At 42.5% G+C, this 12,504-nt stretch overlaps 1 protein-coding gene across 1 annotated transcript in view; it reads right to left on the bottom strand.

Moving 5' to 3' along the window:
• LOC139753351 (von Willebrand factor A domain-containing protein 7-like) overlaps positions 1 to 12,504 on the bottom strand; it is a 64,558-nt gene that overhangs the window by 36,447 nt on the left and 15,607 nt on the right. Inside the window, exons 10-12 of the mRNA XM_071669707.1 lie at positions 2,739 to 2,868; positions 1,495 to 1,755; positions 534 to 619 (exon numbers count right to left, since the gene is read on the bottom strand). Coding sequence (XP_071525808.1) covers positions 534 to 619; positions 1,495 to 1,755; positions 2,739 to 2,868 — 477 coding nt within the window. The remainder of the gene's footprint in view (positions 1 to 533; positions 620 to 1,494; positions 1,756 to 2,738; positions 2,869 to 12,504) is intronic.

Here is a 12,504-nt window from a genome sequence, read left to right as displayed (position 1 = left end):
GATAACTTGTCATCTGTTTTGATGCTCCTTGTGTCCTCTGTAAGAGCACATACCCATATCCCTCCGCCTCCTGGTCATGGATGTTGTCACGGATCGTGGCACTTTCCCAACTCTGCATCCATTTCCATCTAAACTTGAACCTCAAAATGCTTGTTTAACTTCACTTTGTGTGTGATTACTGTTTGTCTGTGACGGTGAGCGAGTTTTATGCTGGTGTTGCCCCGTCTCTTAACCTCGTATACACACACACACACACACACACACACACACACACAAATACACATCCTGCCTCAGCCGGGTACCCCATCTGTCGAGCAGCCTCGAGGCGAGGATGAACACCTAAGTTGGATGTAGGCCGCCTGCCATGCCCTGGACCAGAACCCATGCGGATCCGACCCCAGGCTGGCCCGTCATGATCGTGATCAGGAACTGAACGTTAACCACTACACCACGATGTGTGTGTGTGTGTGTGTGTGTGTGTGTGTAAAGGAAACTCCCTGAGAACACTGTCTTGTGTCCAGCTGCCGTCTTACCTTGTCAACATATTCGACTCTGGTAACATCTGTGACGTCACTCTCCAAGTAGCCAATGAGCGTCACGTCCACGTAATACACAGTGTCTGGGGAAAATCAGTTCGCGTCAGTGCTAGGCTCTACCAGCTGTGTTGCAAAGTATTACCTCACGTACTTCACACTTAAGGCTCAATCAGCCATGATTTATAGTCAGCATACAAATGGTTTTCATGTGAACACTACACAGCATAAATAACTAGTTTTCACGGAGGAAAAAGCAGAAATCAGCTGACCTAACTAGCGGTATGGAAAGGTATGTGGGAGAACCAGTGAATCGCTAGTGTGTGTTCCCATTTTGCTGATGTACAAAAATTAACGTTTTATAGTTTAGGATTACTTGGGGGATTTGTTAATCCTTGATCTCTTGTTCTGGTAAAGAAAAAGAAGAAAAAGATAAGAAAAAGATGACAGGTAACTTTTATAATACAGTATTTTCCATATAAGAACAATACAGGACCAAATTAACAAACTGTCCAAAATAGAACCAAGTTAACAAACTGTCCCAAATGTATGATGATTTTCCTATAAGATTCCAGCCTCGTCGAGGGTGAGCAACGGCTGGACAGGCAGAGGCAGTGGTGTGTGTGTGTGTGTGATAACGTTGGCTCTGTGAGTTCTTATGACATATATGTTCCTATGTTCGTGGCGTCGGACGGTACTTAATGTTTTAGTTAAAGAGATGCTTTTGTTACGATGAAAGAATGGTCTGTGCTATACCGCATTCGTTAAATTGAATTTCGCTATATCGCTCCACTTCTACGCCTCTGATGCCCTCAGACGCAATGGTTAAAGTGGATAACTTGTAAAGGAATTAAGATTTTGTTGTAGAATCAACTGCCACATAAAGGACCTTGACCCGGGGCATTTAGTTTGGTAGGTGCGAGACAGATTGAGTACTCAGGACTACGGGGAACTAACTCACTGATGAGCGGGCTGCCTTCCGATGAGCGGTAGTGAGGGTGTGGTGGCGACGGGTCCAGGATGGAGAACCCTCCAAGGAAGTTCAGTGTGGAGTTGGCGTTGACGGAGATGCTGTAAGTGGAGCTGGAGTCCGTCTGAAGGTTCCACTGGCCGTATCGAGGCTCCAGCCAGCGTATGGCCTTGAGTCCGCTGCTGTACGCCACAATCTCTATCGCCGGGTCAGCCTCGAGGGCAACCTGGTTCATGAGGTCGTATTCGGTACCTGACAGTGAGAGGGAGGACAACAGTGACCAGTAAAGTACCTGACAGTGAGAGGGAGGACAACAGTGACCAGTAAAGTACCTGACAGTGAGAGGGAGGACAACAGTGACCAGTAAGGTACCTGGCAGAGAGAAAGAGGGCAACAGTGACCAGTAAGGTACCTGGCAGAGAGAAAGAGGGCAACAGTGACCAGTAAGGTACCTGACAGTGAGAGGGAGGGCAACAGTGAAATAGATGTTAGAGGAAGGCAATTAATCATTGACTAGAAAGTTATTTGATGTCACATACTTCAGGTTACCGAGTATACAAATTGTCATGAGACATTTTGAAAATGGCTTGTGGAAAAGGAGTTAACAGATACATATCCATAACCTAACCTAACCTACTTAAACCTTACCCTACCCTTAACCTAACCAAACCCAAACTAACCTACCCAAACCTTACCCTACCTTTAACCTAACCAAACCCAACCTAACCTACCCAAACCTTAACCTACCCTTAACCCAACCAAACCCAACTTAGCCTACCGAAACCTTACCCTACCCTTAATCTAACCAAACCAAACCTAACCTATCCAAACCTTTCCCTACCCTTAACCTAACCTAACCTAACCTATCCAAATCCTACCTTACCCGTAAACTAATCTAACCTCTCCAAATCTTACCCTACCCTCAACCTAACCAAACCTAATCTAACCTATCCAAATCTTACCCTTCCCTTAACCTAACCAAACCTAATCTAACCTATCCAAATCTTCCCTACCCTTAACCTAACCAAACCCTTCCCCCCTACCAACCTAACCTACCCAAACTTACCCTGCGCTTAATCTGACAGAACGCCACGCAACTAACCTAATCTAACCTTACCTATAGTGGATGATACGAGATCATCTGTCAGAAAATTCACCCAGTAAAGAAATAATAAGGAAAACCATAACCCAATAGCGTAGGTCAGCACTATCACTGAACACCACATTCAGCTCACCAGTAATATCCCTCAGCAGCCCGGATGTGATACTGCCAGCGATTCGGATTTCAAAGTCCTGGATGGAGTCGTCGATTGGTATCTGGATGTCTTGTGCTCCCTGCAGTCCCTGAAGCTGCGTTATGTCTACCTGTAAGTGTTGGAAACGTGACTGTATTAGTATAGACTGATTCAGGATATCTGTCGTAGCACGTTTGCATAACAAACCCAAAGCTTGAAATGTATATGAAACATTGCAAATATATATATATATATATATATATATATATATATATATATATATATATATATATATATATATATATATATATATATTATTCCTGGGGATAGGGGATTAAGAATACTTCGCACGTATTCCCTGCGTGTCGTAGAAGGCGACTAAAAGGGGAGGGAGCGGGGGGCTGGAAATCCTCCCCTCTCGTTTTTTTTTTTTTTTAATTTTCCAAAAGAAGGAACAGAGGGGGCCAGGTGAGGATATTCCAAAAAGGCCCAGTCCTCTGTTCTTAACGCTACCTCGCCAACGCGGGAAATGGCGAATAGTTTAAAAAAGAAAGAATATATATATATATATATATATATATATATATATATATATATATATATATATATATATATATATATATACTGGAAAGAATCATAATTTTGCGCGTGATCAAGATATTCAAAAATAACTCAGTTTTGGACAATCACATGTTTACCATTTAAATGGGGTCTTGGCTTCGTCTCTTCGATGTGTATCAACTGACTCATATTTCTCTCTTGTGTCTCCCCTGATGATGTGATTATTACACGAAAGTGCACTTGGGAAATTATCGTGTTTCATTTTCCCCGTGGACTCATAGGACTATATATATATATATATATATATATATATATATATATATATATATATATATATATATATATATATATATATATATTGCAAGTGTTTTGGGAGCAGCTGAATGAGTGTGTTAGTGGTTTTGATGCACGAGACCGGGTTATAGTGATGGGTGATTTGAATGCAAAGGTGAGTAATGTGGCAGTTGAGGGAATAATTGGTATACATGGGGTGTTCAGTGTTGTAAATGGAAATGGTGAAGAGCTTGTAGATTTATGTGCTGAAAAAGGACTGGTGATTGGGAGAGATGGCCAGAGAGCGTTATTGGATTACGTGTTAATTGACAGGCGTGCGAAAGAGAGACTTTTGGATGTTAATGTGCTGAGAGGTGCAACTGGAGGGATGTCTGATCATTATCTTGTGGAGGCTAAGGTGAAGATTTGTATGGGTTTTCAGAAAAGAAGAGTGAATGCTGGGGTGAAGAGGGTGGTGAGAGTAAGTGAGCTTGGGAAGGAGACTTGTGTGAGGAAGTACCAGGAGAGACTGAGTACAGAATGGAAAAAAGGTGAGAACAATGGAAGTAAGGGGAGTGGGGGAGGAATGGGATGTATTTAGGGAATCAGTGATGGAGTGCGCAAAAGATGCTTGTGGCATGAGAAGAGTGGGAGGTGGGTTGATTAGAAAGGGTAGTGAGTGGTGGGATGAAGAAGTAAGATTATTAGTGAAAGAGAAGAGAGAGGCATTTGGACGATTTTTGCAGGGAAAAAATGCAATTGAGTGGGAGATGTATAAAAGAAAGAGACAGGAGGTCAAGAGAAAGGTGCAAGAGGTGAAAAAGAGGGCAAATGAGAGTTGGGGTGAGAGAGTATCATTAAATTTAGGGAGAATAAAAAGATGTTCTGGAAGGAGGTAAATAAAGTGCGTAAGACAAGGGAGCAAATGGGAACTTCAGTGAAAGGCGCAAATGGGGAGGTGATAACAAGTAGTGGTGATGTGAGAAGGAGATGGAGTGAGTATTTTGAAGGTTTGTTGAATGTGTTTGATGATAGAGTGGCAGATATAGGGTGTTTTGGTCGAGGCGGTGTGCAAAGTGAGAGGGTTAGGGAAAATGATTTGGTAAACAGAGAAGAGGTAGTAAAAGCTTTGCGGAAGATGAAAGCCGGCAAGGCAGCAGGTTTGGATGGTATTGCAGTGGAATTATCAAAAAAGGGGGTGACTGTATTATTGACTGGTTGGTAAGGTTATTTAATGTATGTATGACTCATGGTGAGGTGCCTGAGGATTGGCGGAATGCGTGCATAGTGCCATTGTACAAAGGCAAAGGGGATAAGAGTGAGTGCTCAAATTACAGAGGTATAAGTCTGTTGAGTATTCCTGGTAAATTATATGGGAGGGTATTGATTGAGAGGGTGAAGGCATGTACAGAGCATCAGATTGGGGAAGAGCAGTGTGGTTTCAGAAGTGGTAGAGGATGTGTGGATCAGGTGTTTGCTTTGAAGAATGTATGTGAGAAATACTTAGAAAAGCAAATGGATTTGTATGTAGCATTTATGGATCTGGAGAAGGCATATGATAGAGTTGATAGAGATGCTCTGTGGAAGGTATTAAGAATATATGGTGTGGGAGGAAAGTTGTTAGAAGCAGTGAAAAGTTTTTATCGAGGATGTAAGGCATGTGTACGTGTAGGAAGAGAGGAAAGTGATTGGTTGTCAGTGAATGTAGGTTTGCAGCAGGGGTGTGTGATGTCTCCATGGTTGTTTAATTTGTTTATGGATGGGGTTGTTAGGGAGGTGAATGCAAGAGTTTTGGAAAGAGGGTCAAGTATGAAGTCTGTTGGGGATGAGAGAGCTTGGGAAGTGAGTTAGTTGTTGTTCGCTGATGATACAGCGCTGGTGGCTGATTCATGTGAGAAACTGCAAAAGCTGGTGACTGAGTTTGGTAAAGTGTGTGAAAGAAGAAAGTTAAGAGTAAATGTGAATAAGAGCAAGGTCATTAGGTACAGTAGGGTTGAGGGTCAAGTCAATTGGGAGGTAAGTTTGAATGGAGAAAAACTGGAGGAAGTAAAGTGTTTTAGATATCTGGGAGTGGATCTGGCAGCGGATGGAACCATGGAAGCGGAAGTGGATCATAGGGTGGGGGAGGGGGCGAAAATCCAGGGAGCCTTGAAGAATGTGTGGAAGTCGAGAACATTATCTCGGAAAGCAAAAATGGGTATGTTTGAAGGAATAGTGGTTCCAACAATGTTGTATGGTTGCGAGGCGTGGGCTATGGATAGAGTTGTGCGCAGGAGGATGGATGTGCTGGAAATGAGATGTTTGAGGACAATGTGTAGTGTGAGGTGGTTTGATCGAGTAAGTAACGTAAGGGTAAGAGAGATGTGTGGAAATAAAAAGAGTGTGGTTGAGAGAGCAGATGAGGGTGTTTTGAAATGGTTTGGGCACGTGGAGAGAATGAGTGAGGAAAGATTGACCAAGAGGATATATGTGTCGGAGGTGAAGGGAACGAGGAGAAGTGGGAGACCAAATTGGAGGTGGAAAGATGAAGTGAAAAAGATTTTGTGTGATCGGGGCCTGAACATGCAGGAGGGTGAAAGGAGGGCAAAGAATAGAGTGAATTGGAGCGATGTGGTATACCGGGGTTGACGTGCTGTCAGTGGATTGAATCAAGGCATGTGTATGGGGGTGGGTTGGGCCATTTCTTTCGTCTGTTTCCTTGCGCTACCTCGCAAACGCGGGAGACAGCGACAAAGCAAAAAAAAAAAAAAAAAAAAAATATATATATATATATATATATATATATATATATATATATATATATATATATATATATATATATATATATATATATATATATATATATATATATTTGGGTGTCTAAATGTGTGTGGATGTAACCAAGATGAGAAAAAAGGGTAGATAGGCAGTATGTTTGAGGAGAGGAACCTGGTTGTTTTGGCTCCGGATGAAACGAAGCTCAATGGTAAAGGGGAAGAGTGGTTTGGGAATGTGTTGGGAGTAAAGTCAGGGGTTAGTAAGAGGACAAAAGCAAGGGAAGGGGTAGCACTACTCCTGAAACAGGAGTGGTGGGAGTATGTGATAGAGTGTAAGAAAGTAAACTCTAGATTGATATGGGTAAAGCTGAAAGTGGATGGAGAGAGATGGGTGATTATTGGTGCATATGCACCTGGGCATGAGAAGAAAGATCATGAGAGGCAAGTGTTTTGGGAGCAGCTGAGTGAGTGTGTTATTAGTTTTGATGCACGAGACCGGGTTATAGTGATGGGTGATTTGAATGCAAGGGTGAGTAATGTGGCAGTTGAGGGAATAATTGGTGTACATGGGGTGCTCAGTGATGTAAATGGAAATGGTGAAGAGCTTGTAGATTTATGTGCTGAAAAAGGACTGGGATTGGGAATACTTGGTTTAAAAAGAGAGATGTGCATAAGTATACCTATGTAAGCATGAGAGATGGCCAGAGAGCATAATTGGATTACGTGTTAATTGATAGGCGCACGAAAGAGAGACTTTTGGATGTTAATGTGGTGAGAGGTGCAACTGGAGGGATGTCTGATCATTGTCTTGTGGAGGCGAAGGTGACGATCTGTAGAGGTTTTCAGAAAAGAAGAGAGAATGTTGAGGTGAAGAGAGTGGTGACAGTAAGTGAGCTTGGGAAGGAGACTTGTGTGAGTAAGTGCCAGGAGAGACTGAGTACAGGATGGAAAAAGGTGAGAACAAAGGACGTAAGAGGAGTGGGGGAGGAATGGGATATATTTAGGGAAGCAGTGATGGCTTGCGCAAAGATGCTTGTGGCATGAGAAGCGTGGGAGGTGGGCAGATTAGAAAGGGTAGTGAGTAGTGGGATGAAGAAGTAAGATTATTAGTGAAAGAAGAGAGAGGCATTTGGACGATTTTTGCAGGGAAATAATGGAAATGACTGGGAGATGTATAAAAGAAAAAGGCAGGAGGTCAAGAGAAAGGTGCAAGAGGTGAAAAAGAGGGCAAATGAGAGTTGGGGTGAGAAAGTATCAATAAATCTTAATATCATTAAAAAGTATCATTAAATAAAAAGATGTTTTAGAAGGAGGTAAATAAAGTGTGTAAGACAAGGGAACAAATGGGAACATCAGTGAAGGGGGCTAATGGGGAGGTGATAACAAGTAGTGGTGACGTGAAAAGGAGATGGAGTGAGTATTTTGAAGGTTTGTTGAGTGTGTTTGATGATAGAGTGGCAGATATAGGGTGTTTTGGTCGAGGTGGTGTGCAAAGTGAGAGTGTTAGGGAAAATGATTTGGTAAACAGAGAAGTGGTAGTAAAATCTTAGCGGAATATGAAAGCCGGCAAGGCAGCGGGTTTGGATGGTATTGCAGTGGAATATATTAAAAAAGGGGGTGACTGTATTGTTGACTGGTTGATAAGGTTATTTCATGTATGTATGACTCATGGTGAGGTGCCTGAGGATTGGCGGAATGCGTGCATAGTGCCTTTGTGCAAAGACAAAGGGGATAAAAGTGAGTGCTCAAATTACAGAGGTATAAGTTTGTTGAGTATTCCTGGAAAGTTATATGGGAGGGTATTGATTGAGAGGGTGAAGGCATGTACAGAGCATCAGATTGGGGAAGAGCAGTGTGGTTTCAGAAGTGGTAGAGGATGTGTGGATCAGGTGTTTGCTTTGAAGAATGTATGTGAGAAATACTTAGAAAAGCAAATGGATTTGTATGTAGCATTTATGGATCTGGAGAAGGCATATGATAGAGTTGATAGAGATGCTCTGTGGAAGGTATTAAGAATATATGGTGTGGGAGGCAAGTTCTTAGAAGCAGTGAAAAGTTTTTATCGAGGATGTAAGGCATGTGTACGTGTAGGAAGAGAGGAAAGTGATTGGTTGTCAGTGAATGTAGGTTTGCAACAGGGGTGTGTGATGTCTCCATGGTTGTTTAATTTGTTTATGGATGGGGTTGTTAGGGAGGTGAATGCAAGAGTTTTGGAAAGAGGGTCAAGTATGAAGTCTGTTGGGGATGAGAGAGCTTGGGAAGTGAGTTAGTTGTTGTTCGCTGATGATACAGCGCTGGTGGCTGATTCATGAGAGAAACTGCAAAAGCTGGTGACTGAGTTTGGTAAAGTATGTGAAAGAAGAAAGTTAAGAGTAAATGTGAATAAGAGCAAGGTCATTAGGTACAGTAGGGTTGAGGGTCAAGTCAACTGGGAGGTAAGTTTGAATGGAGAAAAACTGGAGGAAGTGAAGTGTTTTAGATATCTGGGAGTGGATCTGGCAGCGGATGGAACCATGGAAGCGGAAGTGGATCATAGGGTGGGGGAGGGGGCGAAAATCCAGGGAGCCTTGAAGAATGTGTGGAAGTCGAGAACATTATCTCGGAAAGCAAAAATGGGTATGTTTGAAGGAATAGTGGTTCCAACAATATTGTATGGTTGCGAGGCGTGGGCTATGGATAGAGTTGTGCGCAGGAGGATGGATGTGCTGGAAATGAGATGTTTGAGGACAATGTGTAGTGTGAGGTGGTTTGATCGAGTAAGTAACGTAAGGGTAAGAGAGATGTGTGGAAATAAAAAGAGCGTGGTTGAGAGAGCAGAAGAGGGTGTTTTGAAATGGTTTGGGCACATGGAGAGAATGAGTGAGGAAAGATTGACCAAGAGGATATATGTGTCGGAGGTGAAGGGAACGAGGAGAAGTGGGAGACCAAATTGGAGGTGGAAAGATGAAGTGAAAAAGATTTTGTGTGATCGGGGCCTGAACATGCAGGAGGGTGAAAGGAGGGCAAGGAATAGAGTGAATTGGATCGATGTGGTATACCGGGGTTGACGTGCTGTCTGTGGATTGAATCAGGGCATGTGAAGCGTCTGGGGTAAACCATGGAAAGCTGTGTAGGTATGTATATTTGCGTGTGTGGACGTATGTATATACATGTGTATGGGGGTGGGTTGGGCCATTTCTTTCGTCTGTTTCCTTGCGCTACCTCGCAAACGCGGGAGACAGCGACAAAGGAAAAAAAAAAAAAAAAAAAAAAAGAAAATATATATATATATATATATATATATATATATATATATATATATATATATATATATATATATATATATATATATATATATATATATATATTGGGGTGTCTAAATGTGTGTGGATGTAACCAAGATGAGAAAAAAGGGTAGATAGGCAGTATGTTTGAGGAGAGGAACCTGGGTGTTTTGGCTCTGGATGAAACGAAGCTCAATGGTAAAGGGGAAGAGTGGTTTGGGAATGTGTTGGGAGTAAAGTCAGGGGTTAGTAAGAGGACAAAAGCAAGGGAAGGAGTAGCACTACTCCTGAAACAGGAGTGGTGGGAGTATGTGATAGAGTGTAAGAAAGTAAACTCTAGATTGATATGGGTAAAGCTGAAAGTGGATGGAGAGAGATGGGTGATTATTGGTGCATATGCACCTGGGCATGAGAAATAAGATCATGAGAGGCAAGTGTTTTGGGAGCAGCTGAGTGAGTGTGTTATTAGTTTTGATGCACGAGACCGGGTTATAGTGATGGGTGATTTGAATGCAAGGGTGAGTAATGTGGCAGTTGAGGGAATAATTGGTGTACATGGGGTGCTCAGGGATGTAAATGGAAATGGTGAAGAGCTTGCAGATTTATGTGCTGAAAAAAGGACTGGGATTGGGAATACTTGGTTTAAAAAGAGAGATGTGCATAAGTATACCTATGTAAGCATGAGAGATGGCCAGAGAGCATAATTGGATTACGTGTTAATTGATAGGCGCACGAAAGAGAGACTTTTGGATGTTAATGTGGTGAGAGGTGCAACTGGAGGGATGTCTGATCATTGTCTTGTGGAGGCGAAGGTGACGATCTGTAGAGGTTTTCAGAAAAGAAGAGAGAATGTTGAGGTGAAGAGAGTGGTGACAGTAAGTGAGCTTGGGAAGGAGACTTGTGTGAGTAAGTGCCAGGAGAGACTGAGTACAGGATGGAAAAAGGTGAGAACAAAGGACGTAAGAGGAGCGGGGGAGGAATGGGATATATTTAGGGAAGCAGTGATGGCTTGCGCAAAGATGCTTGTGGCATGAGAAGCGTGGGAGGTGGGCAGATTAGAAAGGGTAGTGAGTATTGGGATGAAGAAGTAATATTATTAGTGAAAGAAGAGAGAGACATTTGGACGATTTTTGCAGGGAAATAATGGAAATGACTGGGAGATGTATAAAAGAAAAAGGCAGGAGGTCAAGAGAAAGGTGCAAGAGGTGAAAAAGAGGGCAAATGAGAGTTGGGGTGAGAAAGTATCAATAAATCTTAGTATCATTAAAAAGTATCATTAAATAAAAAGATGTTTTGGAAGGAGGTAAATAAAGTGTGTAAGACAAGGGAACAAATGGGAACATCAGTGAAGGGGGCTAATGGGGAGGTGATAACAAGTAGTGGTGACGTGAAAAGGAGATGGAGTGAGTATTTTGAAGGTTTGTTGAGTGTGTTTGATGATAGAGTGGCAGATATAGGGTGTTTTGGTCGAGGTGGTGTGCAAAGTGAGAGTGTTAGGGAAAATGATTTGGTAAACAGAGAATAGGTAGTAAAATCTTAGCGGAATATGAAAGCCGGCAAGGCAGCGGGTTTGGATGGTATTGCAGTGGAATATATTAAAACAGGGGGTGACTGTATTGTTGACTGGTTGATAAGGTTATTTCATGTATGTATGACTCATGGTGAGGTGCCTGAGGATTGGCGGAATGCTTGCATAGTGCCTTTGTGCAAAGACAAAGGGGATAAAAGTGAGTGCTCAAATTACAGAAGTATAAGTTTGTTGAGTATTCCTGAGAAGTTATATGGGAGGGTATTGATTGAGAGGGTGAAGGCATGTACAGAGCATCAGATTGGGGAAGAGCAGTGTGGTTTCAGAAGTGGTAGAGGATGTGTGGATCGGTGTTTGCTTTGAAGAATGTATGCGAGAAATACTTAGAAAAGCAAATGGATTTGTATGTAGCATTTATGGATCTGGAGAAGGCATATGACAGAGTTGATAGAGATGCTCTGTGGAAGGTATTAAGAATATATGGTGTGGGGGGCAAGTTGCTAGAAGCAGTGAAAAGTTTCTATCGAGGATGTAAGGCATGTGTGCGTGTAGGAAGAGAGGAAAGTGATTGATTCTCAGTGAATGTTGGTTTGCGGCAGGGGTGTGTGATGTCTCCATGGTTGTTAATTTGTTTATGGATGGGGATGTTAGGGAGGTGAATGCAAGAGTTTTGGAAAGAGGGGCAAGTATGCAGTTTGTTGTGGATGAGAGAGCTTGGGAAGTGAGTTAGTTGTTGTTCGCTGATGATACAGCGCTAGTGGCTGATTCGGGTGAGTTTGGTAAGGTGTGTGAAAGAAGAAAGCTGAGAGTAAATGTGAATAAGAGCAAGGTTATTAGGTATAGTATGGTTGAGGGACAAGTCAATTGTGAGGTAAGTTTGAATGGAGAAAAACTGGAGGAAGTAAAAGTGTTTTAGGTATCTGGGAGTGGATTTTGCAGCGGATGGAACCATGGAAGCGGAAGTGAATCATAGGGTGGGGGAGGGGGGCGAAAGTTCTGGGAGCGTTGAAGAATGTGTGGAAGTCGAGAACGTTATCTTGGAAAGCAAAAATGGGTATGAATGAGATGTTTGAGGACAATATTGATGTAGTGTGAGTTGGTTTGATCGAGTAAGTACTGAAAGGGTAAGAGAGATGTGTGGAACTAAAAAGAGTGTGGTTGAGAAAGCAGATGAGGGTGTTTTGAAGTGGTTTGGTCACATGGAGAGAATGAGTGAGGAAAGATTGACGAAGAGGATATATGTGTCAGAGGTGGAGGGAACGACGAGAAGTGGGAGACGAAATTGGAGGTGGAAAGATGGAGTGAAAGAGATTTTGAGTGATCGGGGTCTGAACATGCAGGAGGGTGAAAGGCGTGCAAGGAATAGAGTGAATTGGAACGATGTG

Source organism: Panulirus ornatus, chromosome 14, assembly GCF_036320965.1.
Source record: "Panulirus ornatus isolate Po-2019 chromosome 14, ASM3632096v1, whole genome shotgun sequence".
Taxonomy (NCBI): domain Eukaryota; kingdom Metazoa; phylum Arthropoda; class Malacostraca; order Decapoda; family Palinuridae; genus Panulirus; species Panulirus ornatus.
Note: the sequence above shows the minus strand (reverse complement) of the source record. Positions and strands in the feature narration are given on the sequence as shown.